This window comes from Staurois parvus, unplaced genomic scaffold (genome assembly GCF_062004578.1).
Source record: "Staurois parvus isolate SC_StPar_1 unplaced genomic scaffold, SC_StPar_1.0 ptg000674l, whole genome shotgun sequence".
Classification (NCBI taxonomy): Eukaryota; Metazoa; Chordata; class Amphibia; order Anura; family Ranidae; genus Staurois; species Staurois parvus.
Window position 1 is genome coordinate 44,350 of NW_028318470.1, and position 20,264 is coordinate 64,613.

Below are 20,264 nucleotides of genomic sequence, written 5' to 3' on the forward strand. Positions count from 1 at the left end.
ATGTAATTTTATCGAACGCTCTACAAGACCATTTCTGACCATAAACAAGGCAGACTCATAATTGGCGGAGACCTCAACGTTATGAGCAACCCACTCGTGGACTCATCCTCCAAGAAGCAACCCACTAAATATACCTTTAATCAATTTCTACATGATCACGACTTGTAAGATATATGGAGATGCCAACATGGTTCCGAGAGAGACTATACCTACTACTCCCCAGCACATCTTTCATACTCCAGAATAGATATGTTTATCACTGACAAATGGACACTAGAACAAGTGACTTCCTCTAACATTGGAACCATTTCCTGATCAGACCACGCACCAATCAGTATATCCTTAGATGATGATCGACGCTCGGCGCTCCCACCGATTTGGAGACTTAACTCTTCACTCCTGAACAATCAGAAGCATATCTTAGAAGCCCACAACTTGTTTTTTGCTACCAAGACCACTCTGGATATCTCAATTACTACACTTTGGCAAACATACAAGGCCTACATGAGGTATCCTCATACAATTAAACTCCCGTATAAATAGACAGCGCTCCCAACAAATTGACCAACTTCTAACCTCCATTAACCTAAATGAGGAAATTAACAAAACCCTAACCCCTCCATATCCGCAACTCTAAACCAAGATAGAAACAAATTACGCACCCTTTTACTCCACTCTTATGACTCCAACCTCCAAAAAACAAAGACCAAATTCTGTGCACTCGGAAATAAAGCAAGCTCTCTTCTTGCTAAGACCATCAAACAAAAACGACTTAAGACCAAAATATCTACGATCCAACACCCAACCACACGCTCTCCTCTTACAAATCCACAAGATATTGCCAACGCTTTTGCAACATATTATCAGAAGCTATATAACATAAAAGATGATTCTAATACAACCCAACCAATGATTCCCTCCATTGAACGCTTCCTACATAACACCAACCTCGCCCACATCACCCCTTCTCAACTTGAATCTCTATTGGTACCAATCTCACCCATAGAAATTGAAAAAGTCATAACCACTCTACCTTTAAACAAATCGCCAGGGAACGATGGCTTCAGTAATGAATTCTACAAAACATTTGCACCCGACCTTAAATCATACCTATCTGCCCTTTACAATCACGTGGCATCTAATGGGGAATTCACCCCTGACATGCTACAGTCGATAATCACAACCAGCCCGAAACCGGGCAAAGACCCCCAACTCGCTCAAAATTACAGACCGATCTCGCTACTTAACACAGACATAAAAATATACGCCAAGATAATTGCCCAAAGATTACTCCCATACCTACCTACATTGATCCACCCAGACCAAGTGGGTTTTATACCTGGTAGACAGGCTCCTGATGCCACCAGGCGAATTATATCTCTACTACATCACCTTGAAACTGACAAACGACCCTCCCTTTTTTTATCACTGGACGCGGAAAATGCTTTCAACCGAATTCACTGGAAATTTATGACACTTACATTACAAAAGTTCGGCACTACGGATTGGATCTTGTCGGCGATCCTTGCCCTTTACTCTAAACCCTCTGCTAGAGTCCTAACTAATGGCACGCTCTCACAGCTCTTTTGTATATCCAATGGAACCAGACAAGGTTGCCCCCTGTTCCCCATAATTTTCGCCTTACTTATAGAACCACTAGCGACTAACCTTAGAAACGACCCAAACTTCACGGGAGTCAAATACCTCACCACCGAACACAAAATCAGTCTCTTCGCAGACGACATTATACTGATGATTACAAATCCATATAAATCACTCCAGACGATATGTACGCACATTCATGACTACGTGGCGGTCTCATACTACAAACTTAATGAACCCAAATCGTCAATATTAAATTTATATACGCCTCCTATAACCCAGGACTTACTTTCTAAACAGTTCCCTTTTACTTGGGAAAAGAGCAGCATTCCATATTTGGGGATTAAGCTCACCGCTACTACTAACCAACTTTACACAACTAATTACAGACCGCTACTCGAAACTATCCCACAGGATCTCAAGAGCTTTCGCACTTCTACTCTATCGACATTAGGTAGAATAGCAACCCTAAAAATGTGTATACTTACTAAGATACTATACATTTTCCGTACACTCCCTATCCCAGTCCCATACTCTTTCTTCACTAAACTCCAGGCAATATTAAACAAATTCCTATGGAACTCAAAAAAACCCAGATGCACCATGAATCTCTTAATACGTCCTACCTCCAGAGGTGGAGCAGGCCTCCCACATATGAAGTCCTACTACCAAGCTGTTCTATTAGACCAGCTCTTCTTCTGGTGGCACCCCTCCCCTGAAAAAATATGGAGCACCTTGGAAACATCTTTGTACCTTCCACATGCTATAACGGACATACTATATCTACCCTGAGCAGCTCAAATTCAAGCGCTTCACAAACACCCATGCATACAAGCCTCCTTAACAGCATGGCACGATTTTGTTGACTATAATAAATTAGGGAACAGCAACGTCCAAACCCCTACCCCACTATCGTCCCTACATCACATCATCCCCCATCTAAACTTAATGAAGTGGACGGCCCTTGGCATACTTCACATTCAAGACATATACACCTCAAACAAATTAGACTCCTTCTACACCACTCAAAGCAAATTCCACCTTCCTGGCAATAAACAATTTACATATATGCGCATAGCCCATGCACTCCACAAAACAAATATTCCGCACACAACAGAAATTCCTGCAACTGCACATAATTTCTTTCATAGAACCAACTACCCAAAAAAAGGAATCTCTATCTTTTACACACTTATAACCGAAAAGCAATTTGCAACATATACCTCCTCCTTAACCAATTGGGAGAAAAATTTCCACCAATTAATAACCCCAAGCATATGGGGAAAAACATTTACCATTACGTACAAAGCCTCGAAATGTTCCTCCCACTGGGAAACATATTTAAAAATTTTACATGAATGGTACTTAACCCCCACTAAATTATCCTTATTTTATCCACAACACTCGCGAGCCTGCTGGAGACACTGCGGAGAGTCTGGTACACTTTTCCATATACTCTGGAATTGTAGGTCAATTAAGTCTTACTAGAACAAAGTTTTCCAAATAATTTCCTCAATTACAGGTACGTTAGTAACCCCAAACCCCGCTTTAGCTCTCCTGCATATTGGCATAGATAAATTTCCTACAAACTCACAGACCATCATTATACATACTTTAGCAGCTGCAAAAAACAATATTACCAGACTATGGCGCTCTACCACCACTCCCCCTCTGTCTCGCCTCTTTTTCGATCTCAACCTCCAATGTGAAATGGAAAGAAGGATAGCCTTCCAAAACTCCTCCTTTTCACAAATTTAATACCCAATGGTCTCGATGGCTAAAAAACCCAAACTGCTCTGTAAGATGATTATTATTACTACCCATTGTAACACACGTAACCCGTACTCCACTGGTGCCCTCTCTTTTCTTTTCCCTGCCCATTTTCTACTTCTCCCCCCCCCCCCCCCATTTATAATCTATCGTCCTCTAGAAAGGTTCACATGACAATGAGCATACCTCTCATGTATTCAATTGGAACCTAAAGTATCCCCGGCCTAATGGTGGGGATCTTCTACTCCTATCTCTCTACTCATGCATTATATGATCCTTCAAGTGAACCCTTCCAGTTTCATGTTAATATGTTTACCTTTTTGTATGTTGGAAAATTTTTCAATAAATACCATTTGAATAAAAAAAAAGCACTGACACTGTACTAATGGCACTGGGCAGGAAGGGGTTAACATGGGGCGATAAAAGGATTAACTGTGTGCTGTGTGTATTTTGTAAATGTGCTGTGTTTCACTGTAAGCGCACTGCTTTGAATGGCTCTGCAATGCAGAGTCATACAAAGCAGTATGCAGGAGCTGACAGAGAAGAGATTTGTGCTTATATACAGGTCCCTCTCCCATCGAAGATACTTCACCGTCTGGGACCCGGTGATTGACAGCGGAGACCGTAAATGGTGCCGGGTAGGGGGCATATATATATATATATATATATATATATATATATAGTTGTGTGTGATTTTGTGCACCCGTGCCGCCCTGTAGCAGTATTTCTGCTATAGGGTGGCCCGGAAGCGGCTACCTAATGTGTTTAATACATTTTGTAAAAATTGTTATTATCTGTCAGCACCTCAAAGTCCACAGTGTCTCTGAATTTTTCTTGATAGACTGGAGTAATAAGTCAAAGTTTAACTCCAGTTGAACACTACACTTTATAAGCAGCAAAGAGTTTTATCCCTTTAAGAATAAAGGTTTTTTTTATAAATAAAAGCTGTCAATTGTTAGAGTGAAATGCTTTGTTTCAACCTTCTGCATGCAGCTCCCCCAACCCCCCCCCCCCCTTATCCAATGATGTGCATGAGAACAGAGGTCCTGTCAGCTCTCTCCCTCTTCATTGGCTCAGAGACAGCAGTAGGAGCGGTTTGGCTTCCGCTGATGTCAATCACAGCCAATGAGGAGGGAGCGGGGGCCAAGCCACGCTCTGTGTGTCAACAGAAGACACAGAGCGGGGCTCGGGAACGAGCATGCAGGATTGCCCCCATAGAAAGCAGCTTGCTATGGGGGCACTTGGGGGAGCAAAGAGAGCCAGTGGGGGGGGCCGAAAAGAAGGGATTGAGCCATTGCACAAGGCAGGTAAGTATGATGTTTTAAGTTAAAAAAAAAAAAAAAAAAAGCAGTTACAATCACTTTAAAACAAATGACAAGTTGCAAAAGAGAGTAGGACAATCCTGTCAAAGAATCTTTAAATATAATATTAGTAAAGAGATTAGGCCTAAGCTGGTATCATCCCTACAAGATAAAAGAATGGTGTCAAAGAGAAGGCAAACTGATTAAATAATGGTTAAGCTCTGTGTATAAAAAGTAAATTGGTGCAGCTAAACGCAAAATAAGATTAATATTACCAATGCCTCAAATTAACTTTACTGCCATAAGTAGCAAAAGAAAGTTGCATATGTTGTAAACGCAAGTGGGTTATATATATGTACAATATACTGCAGGCCTCAAAACGTCCACTCGCCTGCTCGCATTTTGAGAGTGGAAATAATGTGGGGGCAAGTGTGTCTCACAGGGCTGTCTTAATGAGCAGGCTCTGGACTCAGGGCCGGCTCTGTCACTTTAGCAGGGCACTTGTGTCTCCTGAGGCCACCTGACAGGTTTTGGGAGCAGGTCCTCACGCAAGGATTGCCCCCACACTCAAACCCGCCCGCTCCCCATTGGCTGGAGAAGAGAGAGACTGGAAAAGGGGGAGAAGTAGACACATGCTGTCACTTTATGGAGAGAGGTGATACAGCTGCAGAAGCTTGGTCTGAGGGGAGGAGGAGGCAGGCCCTATACAAATATTGTGAGCGTAGCTATAGCCACTCTATAGATGAGCAGTGGTAGCTATTAGGCAAAGGACAATGTCACAAGTTAGCCTGCAGCCTCTTGTGTGTTTATTCTTACCTCTTTGCTGCTCTTGATTCTTCACATGTGTGTTTGTCTGTGCTCACCTGTGGGTGTCGTCTGCTATTCCCTTTCATCACTTCCTGGGTCACCTCCTAGCTTTCTTGTCTATTTAAGACATGCTCAGTCTGTCCCACTTTGCCTGAGCAATGTGTTGTTGGAGCTCCCTTGTGGTTCTACTGAGAATCCTTTATAGTCTATCTGTGTACTGACCCTGGCTTTGTTCCTGACATTGCTAGTTTTCCGCCTGTCCTGACCTTGGCTTGCCTACTGGATTCCCTGTGTCTACTCCCATTGTACCTTGCTCCTGCTAGCGGTCTCCTCTACCTCAGCTGGGTGTACCTGGGGGCTGCCATCCCCACCATCAGGGGCCCTGGTGAACAAGCAGGCTGGGGCTTAGACTCTGCGCCCTGGGGAACCCCAAGTTGTGGATCAAAGAGCTCACTACCACAGGTGCTAACAGACAAACTTGTTTCTCAGAAGTATAAAAGGCACAGTGTTGTGCTGGAGTACACACACACACACACTAAAGTGAAGACTGAAAACTTGGTGAGTCCCTGTCCAAACACCTCCCCCTTTGACAATTGCATACTTCCCTCCATTGCCTCTGCTGCTTTGAGTCTCTGAGCTGTATTTGACAGCAATGCTAAAATCGGCCTCACCTCCTTCAGTGCCCCTTGTCCCTCTGCAGAGCACTAGTGCCCCCTTCTACCACCACAGGGCATCAGAGCCCCCCTTCTCCCTCCACAGGACATCAGTGCCCCACCTTTCCATCATGCTGAGCATCAGTGCCCCCCTTGCCCTCTACTTGTGGTAAAGTAGTTCCCCTATTGATGTAAAGCACTTATTTTCCTTTACATTGATGTTATGTTTATATTGTTAAAGTTGTTGGTGGTAATTCTTTTTGTAACTTTATTCTGCATACAACATTTAACAGTGTCATTTCATGAGATAATTTATGAGGGCATATTTAGGGGCTGGGCAAAGTAGGGGTAGGGTGGGGCAACTGGTGGTGAGTAACTTTTAAGGCCTGGCTAGTAGCTCAGGACTTGAAATTTTGAACCCTGGTACACTGTATATAAGTATAATGTGGCTGTAGTAGGGGGAAGTAGAGCTATGTTATACTAAGTAGATGTGTCATGGTAAATTTAAATGCACATAATGGATATAAAAAAAATTATGTCAGCAGTGAGGTCCTAAGGAAGTCGACAGACATGCATTGAGCTAGAATTTCTGGCTTGTTTGTTTTATATATGTCTATATGCTTTTAATCTTTTAAGTAAATGTAAATGCACAAGGGAGCCCTTCCTCTAATGTCTCTTCTTCATTGCCGGAGCAGAACTTGTTTGGAGACAGAAAGCAGCAAGATATTGAGTAGGAAGTAGGAATGCACCATAATTTTGGTGGCCGAAACATTTCGACCGAAAACACTTATTGACCCCATATCTCTCCATAAAGAGGACCTGTCACTAATTATTTATATCACAAGGGATGCATGCATCTATTGTGATAGGAATAAAAGTGATTGCATTTTTTTTAAAGGGACAGTGTAAACAAAACTAAAATTTTAAATAAAAAAAAGTTTAACATCCCCCTGTGCTTGCACGTAGTGGTGAACGCTTTCGTAGGCCATGCCCACATATGTAAACGGTGTTCAAACCACACATGTGAGGTATCGCCAAGAACGTCAGACCAACAGCAATAATTCTAGCACTAGATCTCCTCTGTAACTTTACACTGGTAATCTGTAGAAGTTTTTAAAGCAGCACTCATGAAAATTAAGTACCGTAGTTTGACGCCATTCCACGAGCGTGCGCAATTTGAAAGCATGACATGTTGGGAATGTATTTACTCGGTGTAACATCATCTTTCATATTTTACAAAAAAAAATTATATATTGCAGTTTTTTTTTAACTTTAAAATGTGTTTTTTTTTTTTTTTCCCCAAACAATTGCGTTTGAAAAATATATTACTATTTAAAAACTGTCCATTTTGGTTTCAGCCAAGTGCATCCTGAAGTTTTAGTTTCGGCACCAGAATTTTCATTTTAGTGCACCACTAGTATGCATTATCACAGAAATATAGTACTTCTAGGTATAGGGATGGCAACAGCACCCAAAAGTCTGAAGAGACATTAAACTGTAAAGTGACTTACTGTAGCATTGTCATAAGGTTCCAGTGAATGAGATTCATACAGGGATTGGTGAAGGTAGGAGTTAAAGCTTAGTTCACAGTACTGCTAAGTGATTTTGACTGTTTGCAGTGCGATTATGTAGTGCAACTTTGGTGGAATTTACAGTGCGATTTGGCCCCATCAAATATGCAAACCACATCCAAAATGTATCCAAAGTAGCGCAGGACCCTTTCCCAAATTGCATCACATCTGCGCTACAATGTTGTGAACAGGCACCATTGGAAGCAATGTTATTTCCATTGTCATCTGATTCATTACGACCCAAGACACATCTGAAATTGCATAAGTGTGAACCAAGGGCATAAATTATAAATCTGTTTGTTGCCACAGTTAGGCTTGATCATATGCTGTTTACCTACCTTTAAGTTTGTTTTGCCTTGTTAAGCCGCTGACTGTTTTTACATTCCCCTTTGTCTTATATGCAGTAAAACCCAAGCTGATGGGAACACAAGTTTTCAGAAATTATGACTTGGAGAAATTAAGCCAATACATTGACTGGAAGCCGTTCTTTGATGTATGGCAACTCAAAGGAAAATACCCCAATAGAGGTTTTCCAAAAATCTTTAATGACAAGTCTGTGGGTAAGTAAATATCTTGTTTTGCAGATATGAAGAATAATTTGCTGCAAATGTTTTTTCATTTGTGTGTTGAGGGGTAAATAATTTATCTTAATCGCACAGTACAGACACAGGCGTGGATTTTCATAGACCGTGGGTTATAGGCTGGTACCTTCAGGTGACTGAACAGAGGCAAAACTTTGCTGGACACTTCTCTTTGGGCATACCCCTATAACACTACCACACTCTGTGAGACTTCTGTGTGTTTTTTTTTTTTTTGCTAGTGTCCTAAGGTGATGGACCTCTTCTCCCTTATAGAGAACTCATTGCCTCACTAGTTTTATTATTTTATTTTAAATTTTTCACATGAACACAGTCTTCTATTTCAATAGTAGAAGCAGTTCATCCTCAGTTTAACCTTGGGGGCTGTACCTAAAACCCATACTGTCCGATGGCCTGTATTGAATTGGGCACTGGATTTTGCTTGGAAATTCACCTTTGCACTTAATGTAACGTGTGTACAACATAGTTAGCCATAGGGTGCTATACAAGCTCAGGCTGTGTTCCATCCCTATGAAACCCAGACCCTGAAGACCTCTCCAAGGACATGGCCACTGTGATGTTTGAATCTTGGACTCTGATTAGGGACCAATGCCATGAGGAGGCAAGACAAGTTTACCCTGTACTTGACTGATTCTGTAGCCTCATTTATTACAGGTTTTCTAAATAGTATTTGTTCTATCTTAAAAAAACTATTTTCAAACTTGGCAATATATTTCTACCATTCAGAGCATTGTCTCAGGTGGATGATCACCACAGGTTGCACTATGAATACCAAATCCACCATGACTTTGTAAGGTACTCGAGCACTTTCTACTGCCCTTTTGCTTTGAGGACTTTCTCAGGATGTTCTACGCCTGAGTTGCTGCATATTACTTCATGCTTACAACATTTCCACACTTTACTCCGTAAGTCCCCCCTAGGGTTATACCCTGATAGCAATGGCCAAAACCACATGCAAGGGAACAGCAGCAGGTTCAGGTAAGTTCAGAGTGATATTTCCCTTGCACCCGAGCAGGATCCTACTTTAGCATGATCTCTTCATATGATTCCAGCTCTATCTCAGACATATACAACAAGTAACCTCATCTTACTAAAACTGGCGATACATTATACAATTTTCTTGTACAGTTTCCTTCAGATTTACCTTCAACTATGTAGTGCAAGGGCCTGCCTGATTGGATACAAATTGAAAGTGTTGTTTAGATTTTACCTCATATTATATGGTTTTGGTAAATCTAAATGCAAATTGTACAAGAAAATTGCACAATATAAGGCCAGCCTTAGGCAGATTCTTCTGCAACCAAGTCAGATTTTCTTGGACAACTACTGACCTTTTTTACAGCCATCAATCTTCATAGCACAAAAGCGCCAAACTACTTCTAAACCCCCTACCATCTCTGCTGGAGTCAGAAAGTGAAGTGTCTCCTCTAGACCATGCAGACATTAAGGTGAATGAAGATGACCCAGAGACAGTGTTAGAGGAGGCTGCCCAGGATTTCTCTCCCTAGCCTTTTATGCTCCTGATCTGATTTCACAAAATGTGCTTGCTAATGTAAACATTCTCACTTCTGCTGTGAGAAAAAGCTTTGGAATTGTCACACTTAATTCTGCATCTGGCCATGCCCCTTGTGTACTGAGAAACCTGTTAAGTCTCAAAAGAAAAAGTAATTCCCCATTCACGAGGAAAGAAATTGGGTAATTTATGAAGATTGGATTAACTCTGAAAAGATCCTCACCCCTCTAAACTCTATCCAGTGGAGAGAGTTCAGTAAAAGTGATTTATTCTGGTAAAAGACCCTGCTGTCTCAGTCTTAAACCTCAAATTTTGTATCAGAAGAATCTTTAAGTGAAGGAACATCTTCTGCAGACACAGAGGCATTTTTATAAGCTATCTTTAACCGCTTTAGGACCGCCCACAGTACATTTATTGCTACAGGGTGGCCCCTGTGCGTAGGATCACGTGTATATATACATGATTCTGCATGTCTGGGTAGGGGGCGCACGCGCTCCACCCGCGCTGCCGATCGTGGCCCTGGGTGTCAATCACCAGGTCCCAGCCATTGATTACCCGCCGACACCCGGTGATTATCAGCAACCACCGACAGGGAGGAGGGCTGCATTGTTTCCCAACAGCCCTCCTCCCTGTCAGTTTGAGCACACTGCTCTGGATGGCTAAGCAGAGCCATCCAGAACAGTGAGTGTGCTTACAATGAAGCACCCCCTAGTAAAACACTCTCATCACACAGTTAACCCTTTGATTGCCCCTCATGTTAACCCTTTCCTACCCAGTGCCATTAGTACCATGTCAATGCTTTTTTTTTTTTAGCACTGATCACTGTCAGTGACACCAAGTCAGTTCTCCCCAGTGTCAGAATCCCTGCCGAAGTCCCGCTATAAGTCGATGATCTGCGCCATAAGTTGCTGATCAACACCATTATTAGTATATAAAAAAAAATTCCAGTATCTATACTGCCATTTGTAAACGCTATAACTTTCACATAAATCAATTAACGTACACATATTGGGATTTTTTTTTTAGCAAAGACATGTCGCAAAATACATTTTGGCCTAAATTTATGATGAAATTTGATTCTTACATTTTTTTACTGGACATGTTTAACCATTTGCCACCCGCCATTCGGCAAATGTCATCAGCGTTCTGGGTGGACGCCATATGGCATCCTCCCGCACATGCGCAGATTGCACTCCTGCAGAGCGGCGCGATCTGTCACCGGCCGTGTACCTCGGACACGGCCGATGACAGATCTGAGTATCGGCCCCGTTGCCGGTACCATGTGACCAATCACAGCAGGTCACATGACAGTTGTATACAATGGATGGCTTCATTCATGCCATCCATTGTATACTACTGCCTAGCTGTGAATGGTCACAGCTAATCACATGCACATGTCATGTGATTAGCTGTGGCCAAATCACAGCTAAGCACAAAAAAAAAAAAAAAGCCCTGAATGAATCAATGTCATTCAGGTAAATGCTTGCCTATAGCAAAGTAATTCTTTGCTATAAGCAAATTGTGTTAAAAAAAAAAAAAAATACCGATCACTTCCCCAAAGTAGTACAATGTTACTATGGTAACATTGTACTACTTTGGTCATAGTGAAATATGAAAAAAAATCTTAAAAAAAAAAAAAAAATTAATAAAAAATAATAAAAAAAGAAAAAAAAATATATTTTTTTTCATACTGTCACCAGTCAGTGTCCCTGATCACCACCATGCCAGTTATAGTTATATGATGATGCTGTACTGCACTGGTGACAATATGTAAAAAAAAAAAATAGTGAAACGAATTTTTTTAATTTTTTCATTTTCCGAAAAATTATGACAAAAAATATACAACTTCAGAAAACCCGCCATGCCTCTTATGAAGTACGTCGGACTGTATACTTTGCAAAAAGGGGTCATTTGGGGGATATCTGTACTGTTCTGACATTCTTGGACCTCAAGAAATTAGATTGGCTGTTAGTACTTCAGGATTGATCAATATTCAGATCTATACCATAGTTTGTGAGCTCTATAACTTTCCTACAAACTAAAAAATTCATCCTAATTTGGGTAATATTCACCAAAGACATGTAGCAGAATACATCTTGGCTTAAATTTATGAAGAACAATTATTTATTTGCAAACTTTTATAACAGAAACAAAGAAAAACCTTTTTTTTAAAAAAAATTTTGGTCTTTTTTTGTTAATTTAGCAAAAAATAAAAACCCCAGCGGCGATTAAATACCACCAAAAGAAAGCTCTAGTTGTGTGAAGAAAATTATAAAATTTTAGTTTGGGTACAATGTTGTATGACCGCGCAATTGTCATTAAAAGTGTGAGAGCGCTGAAACCTGAAAACTGGCCTGGGCAGGAAGGTGTAAAATTGCCCGTTATTGAATTGGTTAACAGAAGACAGTGAAAAATACAGTTTTTTTTCTCAAAATTGTCTGGCTTTTTTTTTTTTTTCTTTGTTATAGCGCAAAGAATAAAAAACGCACAGGCAATCAAATTCCACCAAAGGAAAGCTCAATTTGTGGGTGCAGCATTGCATGACCGCGCAATTGTCAGTTAAAGTAACACAGCGCCGTAATGCAAATTACTTCAACTGCTTCCTGACCGCCCTATAGCAGAATTACTGCTACAGGGTGGCACAGGTGTGCAAAATCACATGTATGTATATATATATACGTGATTCGCGCTCCCGTGGTTTTTACTCCCCTCCCAGATAGCGTCAGATTGCCCGTCAGTACTCCAGTAATCACATTTAACCCCTTGATTGCCAGGAACACGCTCAAACACAATAAACCTCCATTGCTAGTATAGTGTCTGAACGGATCAATATTTTTGATCAGATCAGCACTATACCAGCGTTCACATTAGTATAATGTCCCCATAAACACAGCGCTAGCGGGATCAGCCCCGGCACCTGCCAGCACCTGCATTTAGCCCCTACGCTTACCACCCCCCCTTCTCCCCCAGCAAGTGCAGTGTCAGTAGGTCACTGTCACTTTATACATTGCACACAAAACTGCAGTGTTTGCATAATCAGGCCTGATCTCTGTTAGCACTAAATTTATGACAAAATTTTAGTTTTTTGGATATTTTTTATGACAGAAATGAGAAAATATTGCTGTTTTTTTTCAAAACTTTTTTGTTTATAGCGCCAAAAATAAAAAGTGCACAGGTGATCAATTACCACTGGAAGAAAGCTCTATTTGTGTGAAAAAGAGGATGTAAATTTCATTTATGTACCATTTTGCATGAACGCACAATTGTCAGTTAAACTAGTGCAGCGCTGTATAGCAAAATAATGGTGTAAATTGCAGTATCTATACCATAGTTTTTAGACGCTATAACTTTCACACAAAGCAATCAATATACACTTATTGGGATTTTTTTACCGAACACATGTAGCAGAATACATTTTGGCCTAAATTTATGACTACTATATATAGAGTTTACTATATATTTTTTTTAAACAAAGTATCCTCTAAGTGATTCAGTAGCGCAAAATATCATAAATATCAGAGTGAAAACTCATACAAGTGAAAAAAGTTCAAAGAAAAGTCCTTTTTTACCCCAAGATGATTCAGATTCTTCAAATAAAATCACCACGTGAGTAAAATATATAGTGTCCCCCTCTCAGGTGTGCACTCACCACATGGATATGCTTCCCATTCTCATGGTTGGCTAAATCGCTAAAGGGATGTTATCCACAAGAAGATCAACTTGTATACTGGATGACAATCCCCTCCTCCAATTCACCACATTATCCCTTGTTCAAGGGTATTCCAATTACATCACATAGATATGGATAAATGGTTGGTATGCAGGTGCTGATGTCCTCATGTCTCTCCGTTGCTTCAGTCAGCCTCCACACTCCTCATACTGTTTGACCCCATACAAGCCGACATGCCTCTTCCAACCTTAATGTCTATATACAGTCAGGTCCATAAAATATTGGAACATTGACACAATTCAAATTTTTTTGGCTCTATACACCACCACAATGGATTTGAAATGAAACAAACAAGATGTGCTTTAACTGCAGACTGTCAGCTTTAATTTGATGGTATTTACATCCAAATCAGGTGAACAGTGTAGGAATTACAACAGTTTGCATATGTGCCTCCCGCTTGTTAAGGGACCAAAAGTAATGGGACAGAATAGTCAAACTTTCACTTTTTAATACTTGGTTGCAAATCCTTTGCAGTCAATTACAGCCCAAAGTCTGGAAGGCATAGACATCACCAGACGCTGGGTTTCATCTCTGGTGATGCTCTGCCAGGCCTCTACTGCAACTGTCTTCAGTTCCTGCTTGTTCTTGGGGCATTTTCCCTTCAGTTTTGTCTTCAGCAAGTGGAATGCATGCTCAATCGGATTCAGGTCAGGTGATTGACTTGGCCGTTGCATAACATTCCACTTCTTTCCCTAAAAAACTCTTTGGTTGCTTTTGCAGTATGCTTTCGGTCATTGTCCATCTGCACTGTGAAGCGGCGTCCAATGAGTTCTGAAGCATTTGGCTGAATATGAGCAGATAATATTGCCCAAAACACTTCAGAATTCATCCTGCTGCTTTTGTCAGCAGTCACATCATCAATAAATACAAGAGAACCAGTTCCATTGGCAGCCATACATGCCCACGCCATGACACTACCACCACCATGCTTCACTGATGAGGTGGTATGCTTAGGATCATGAGCAGTTCCTTTCCTTCTCCATACTCTTCTCTTCCCATCACTCTGGTACAAGTTGATCTTGGTCTCATCTGTCCATAGGATGTTGTTCCAGAACTGTGAAGGCTTTTTTAGATGTCGTTTGGCAAACTCTAATCTGGCCTTCCTGTTTTTGAGGCTCCCCAATGGTTTACATCTTGTGGTGAACCCTCTGTATTCACTCTGGTGAAGTCTTCTCTTGATTGTTGACTTTGACACAAATACACCTACCTCCTGGAGAGTGTTCGTGATCTGGCCAACTGTTGTGAAGGGTGTTTTCTTCTCCAGGGAAAGAATTCTTTGGTCATCCACCACAGTTTTTTTCCGTGGTCTTCCGGATCTTTTGGTGTTGCTGAGCTCACCGGTGCGTTCCTTCTTTTTAAGAATGTTCCAAACAGTTGTTTTGGCTACGCCTAATGTTTTTGCTATCTTTCTGATAGGTTTGTTTTGTTTTTTTCAGCCGAATGATGGCTTGCTTCACTGATAGTGACAGCTCTTTGGATCTCATCTTCAGAATTGACAGCAACAGATTCTAAATGCAAATAGCACACTTGAAATGAACTCTGGACCTTTTATCTGCTCATTGTAATTGGGATAATGAGGGAATAACACACACTTGGCCATAGAACAGCTGAGAAGCCAATTGTCCCATTACTTTTGGTCCCTTAACAAGTGGGAGGCACATATGCAAACTGTTGTAATTCCTACACCGTTCATCTGATTTGGATGTAAATACCCTCAAATTAAAGCTGACAGTCTGCAGTTAAAGCACATCTTGATCGTTTCATTTCAAATCCATTGTGGTGGTGTATAGAGCCAAAAATGTTAGAATTGTGTCGATGTCCCAATATTTATGGACCTGACTGTATATTTTTTATAGGCAAAAGTAAAAATATAGTTTTTCTTAAAAATTTTCGTTCTTTTTTTGTTTATAGCATGAACAATAAAAAGCGCACAGGTGATCAAATACCACCAAAAGAAGGCTCTATTTGTGTGAAAAAAAGGACGTAAATTTTGTTTGGGTACAGTATTGCATGACCGCGCAATTATCCTCATCTAGAATATGCAGTTCAGTTTTGGGCACCAATTCACAAAAAGAACATTGGGGAACTGGAGAAAGTACAGAGAAGGGCAACTAAACTGATACAAGACATGGAGGAGCTCAGCTATGAGGAAATATTAGAGCAACTGAATGTATTCTCTTGAGAAGAAAAGATTAAGGGGGGGATATGATCAACATGTTTAAATACATCAGTGGTTCATATAGTGAACTCGTTGTAGAGCTATTCACTCTGAGGTCATCACAGAGGACCAGGGGGCACTCTTAACATCTGGAGGAAAAGAAATGTAATCTCCAAACACGGAAAGGTTTCTTCACAGTGAGAGCTGTGAAAATGTGGAATAGACTCCCTCAAGAGTCTGTTCTGGCCAGCTCGGTGGATTGCTTCAAAAAAGGCCTGGATTGTTTCTTAGATACACAGAATATAACTGGATACTAACATTTATAGGTAAAGTTGATCCAGAAAATATCCAATTTCCGCTCGGGGGGATCAGGAAGGAATTTTTTCCCAGCAGGAGCAAATTGGATCGTGCTTTGCTGGGATCTTTTTTGCCTTCCTCTTCTTTTTTTAATGGTTGAACTAGATGGACTTTTTTCAGCCAGACTATGTAATTATCAGTTGAAATAGTGTTGGTCCGAATAGCAAAAATAGGCCTGGTCATTAAGGGGGGTAAATCCTCAGGATGGCAGGTGGTTAATGCAATGCACATCAATAGTTGCCATAACATGCATAATGCACCCCATCAGAATGCTTTAGTGTGAATGGACCCTAATAAAAGCAGGTCAAGAAGAATACACTACTGTTTAAATCAAGGATTGATAACATTCGGGATGCTCAACTCCTAAGATATCTAGCAATGCAAAATGAGTACAGAATGTTTACCATCTTTGATCTAAATGTAAACCCAAGAAGTTTACAAGAAAAAATGCACTTTACTTGTTTAGTTATTATTTTATTGTGACAGTGCAGTGCTGAATATTTAATCTGCCTGCCTGTGCTAGTTTCGGAATTGAAACCTTTTGCACAGTTGAACAATGTACGGCACTTGTTTCTGAACAAGGCAGATCAATCATCTACACACAACTGTCTACTCCTGGTAAAAGAGTAATGCTGTTTTATGGTGAATAAGGGCTGGTGTAGGATTTTAGGTACGAAACATTTGGTTAAAGAACATGATGAACTTTACGGTCTAAGGCATGTATAAGGTTGTTGGTGAAACCTTAGCTGTTCATTTTAAACACACACACCTTACCAGTTTTGTTTTCTGATATCCTGCCAGTTTCTCTCCTATTCATTGCACCTGGTTTAATGAAGCCATGGTCTGTAGGCAATGCCTAGTGACTAGGACAAGATCTTATTTCACTCCATTCCTTGAGGAAGACTAGATTCTGAACATATCCTAAAACCCTTCCAATACCAGAGGGGAAAACAACAGTGTTAGAAGCTTTTCTGGTACTGTCATTTGTGACAAATCTGTTTGCAGCAGATTATTGTAACTAGGGAATACATGGAACTGAAGCATTTACGCTGAATCGATCTACAAATGTCACCTTGTATCTTTATGGCAACAACAACATGCAGGTACAAATCTAGCCTCCTTTTATATCAGTTTTTGATATTATTCACACTTTTATGTATAGGTATCTTTTACAAAAAGGTTTTTGTTTAACAGCTAGGTGTAATTTAAGGTTGGCATAGCCCTTAATGTATTTGGCAAAACATAAAAAAATGTGGCTCTTACAGCAGTTAGAAAGCACAACCAGTTGGCAGTACATATAGCCCAGGTCTCCCAAAATGTGGGGTGCTATACTGCAAATGAATAGGAAATTATCCTGATCAGTGGTGCTAGCTTTATGCCTTCCTGATATGCTTTGGGCTCTTTCACACCAGCACAGTGCACTAATGTACTTTACATGATATTGATGTGTTGCAGTGCCATTTTTTTTTGTTATGGCTTCACAACATGCTTCCACTACAGTACATTGCAGTATTGTACACAGTACATACAAGATGTGTGTTTACACTGCAAAGTGTCCATAGTTGAACGAACTGTAAGGCAATATCCGGAAGAAAGGTTTTGGCTTTGAGCCCAGGTCCAGAAGCTTGGTCAGTCATTTGCTGTACAGTGCACCCTGAGTTTTGGGTACAGGAGATCTAATGCAACATGTAAGTGCTAACAGATCTAAGTCCACTCCCACCCCACCCCCCCTCCCCACAAGTTCAGTAGAATTTAGATCTCATGTACACCTTTGCTGTGATGGACCCTAATATGAGGCTGTTATTTTAAAACTACAAAGCACTTCCGGTTCCAGCGCCGCATGAGCTAGGGAAGGGATCCCGCGGATCCAGAAACCTCGGCATATTACACCAGCATCCTGCACCAGGGGACTTACCTGAACGGCACAGGAGTGCCCCCTGAGTCTCTCTCACCTGATCCTGTATGGATCGGTATCTGCGGCTGGCAACACCTGGCCCTGATCCCACGGCATGGTCCCTTTTTGGAGCAGCTCTCCCCCTCTCGCAGCAAATATGGCGCCACACACGCTCCTCACAGCAGCAGCAGCACTGATGGCAGGACAGCCCATATGGATACAGAACCAGAGGCAGCCCCAGGAGCAGGTAGGGGGGAGACACAGCCACCACACATCCCTCCACAAGAGCATTCTGACACCAGCAGTTCCATGGAACACTATGAAAGGATTGCACAGGCTGTAGCCTCCCTATTGCTACCTACCATTACTCAGGCAATAGACAGGGCTGTAACACAGGGCATAGAACTGAGAAGGGACGTGGGAGAAACCGCCAAATGCATAACCGTAGCGGAACATCGCATCTCTGACCTAGAGGATGAGGTCCAAGCTATACAGGAGGGTACTACACAATCTAAATGTGCGCAACAGAACATTTTGGACAAGCTAGACGATTTAGAAAACCGCTCACGCAGGAATAATCTGCGCGTCGTAGGCCTCCCATAATCCTACAATTCAGGCTCATTGTCCGATATCTGATCAAAACGCATTCCTGCAGCTCTGGGCATTATGCTCCATGCCAGGTCGAAAGGGCACATCGCTTAGGCGCACCCTCCAATGACAGACTCACTCCGCGCTCGTCAATCAAATATCTCAACTACGCTGACCGGGTAGCCATACTCAATTAATTTCGCAATTCACGTTCCTTACAGCTAAACTGTCACAAGCTATTACTGTTTGCTGACTACTCTCAAGAAGTCTCCCGTAAAAGAAAAGCGCTCCAACAAATTTGCGGTACACTATTCCAAAAAGTGGTCAAATTCACCCTCACATATCCAGCTACACTCCACTTCACTATGCCTACAGGAGAACCTAAATCATTTGCACACCCAGAGGAAGCCCTTTTGTACTTACAAAATAATCTCTCTGATGTCATGGGCCCTCAACCATCTCAGCATTCACCACGAGACCCCACCCCGAGAGACCAGCGTAGTCCACGAAAAGAACCACCAAAGCGCCAACACGTCAACTTTACTTCAGCAAAACAAAGACCACCCTGATGACTGACGCTCACCCCACCCAGGTGCCTACTTACGGGTTTTTAATACCTCAGGTTAATGTTCCTTCGTGTCTTACAATGATCTTAATCTGATGCAAAGTTAAGAAAATTCTCAGGTTCTTTTATCATGTTCTCTTCTAGCTATCCCATGTTGGTATAGGTACTATACATTAGTGCAATCTTTGACTGCAGCGCTGCGGTTGAGGCTAAGGTGAGCTGCCCCTCCTTCATAGATGGTCCTTGCGACTATCTGGGTCCTCCCTTGTCATTACCATTTTGCATTGGTCTATGCAGCCCCCCCCCGGTGCAGAATCCACATCCTACCACTTCCGGTAACGCAGGCAAAGATAGGAGTTAACATGCGGAATAATGTGAAGTCCGTAATGCCTTTTCAATTTATTGTTTATATTGTTCTTTTGTTGGACCCCTGTTGGGTCACCCCGATATATGTATCTCCCCCCCCCCTTCCCTCTTTTCCCTTTTATTTCTGTCCTACTCTTACCCGGGGACCCTCCAACACCTCCTCCTTCTACAGCACACCGAGAGACCAGGACCCATTAAAATAACCCAAGGGAGCTGCTACCACATAGGGTTGCTTCCAATCCTCCTTCGAATAACCTCCATACTCACATTTTCATGACTATAGTGTCGTGGAACGGCAAGGGTCTGTGATCACCACATAAACGTATGGCCATTCTTCGCCATCTTAAATGACTGAAAACAGACATTGCGTTTCTTTAAGAAACGCACTTGACGCACACAGATTTTTTGCGCCTAAAAAAACTGTGGGTGGGTCAGGTATTGGGATCGCCCTCACTTAGAGGCAAAGCGGGAGTAATAATTCTCATACATAAGCGTCTTACCCTGGACATTATAACGCTAGCTACAGACGATGAGGGACGATATGTTGCTGTACATGTCAAAGTGGGCTCCTCCTCCCTAGTATTGGTCAACATATATGCCCCGAACTCCTCACCCAAGCCTTTCTTTCAGGATCTGTCCTCGAGAATAGCGAACTTCATGCACCTCCCACTAGTGTTGGGAGGAGACTTCAACCTAAGCATGAATACACAGGAAGATAAGTTAAAATCTTCCACTTCAAATTACTTATCTCCCTCCAACCCCCCCCCCCCCAACACACAAGATATTGAAT

General features: G+C 41.7%; 1 protein-coding gene across 1 annotated transcript in view; it reads left to right on the forward strand.

The window, feature by feature from the left end:
• The first annotated feature begins 3,896 nt into the window (after nucleotides 1-3,896).
• LOC149447677 (methionine synthase-like) overlaps nucleotides 3,897-20,264 on the forward strand; it is a 233,712-nt gene continuing 217,344 nt past the window's right edge. The window contains exons 1-2 of the mRNA XM_089652223.1: nucleotides 3,897-3,996; nucleotides 8,109-8,264. Coding sequence (XP_089508349.1) covers nucleotides 3,897-3,996; nucleotides 8,109-8,264 — 256 coding nt within the window. The remainder of the gene's footprint in view (nucleotides 3,997-8,108; nucleotides 8,265-20,264) is intronic.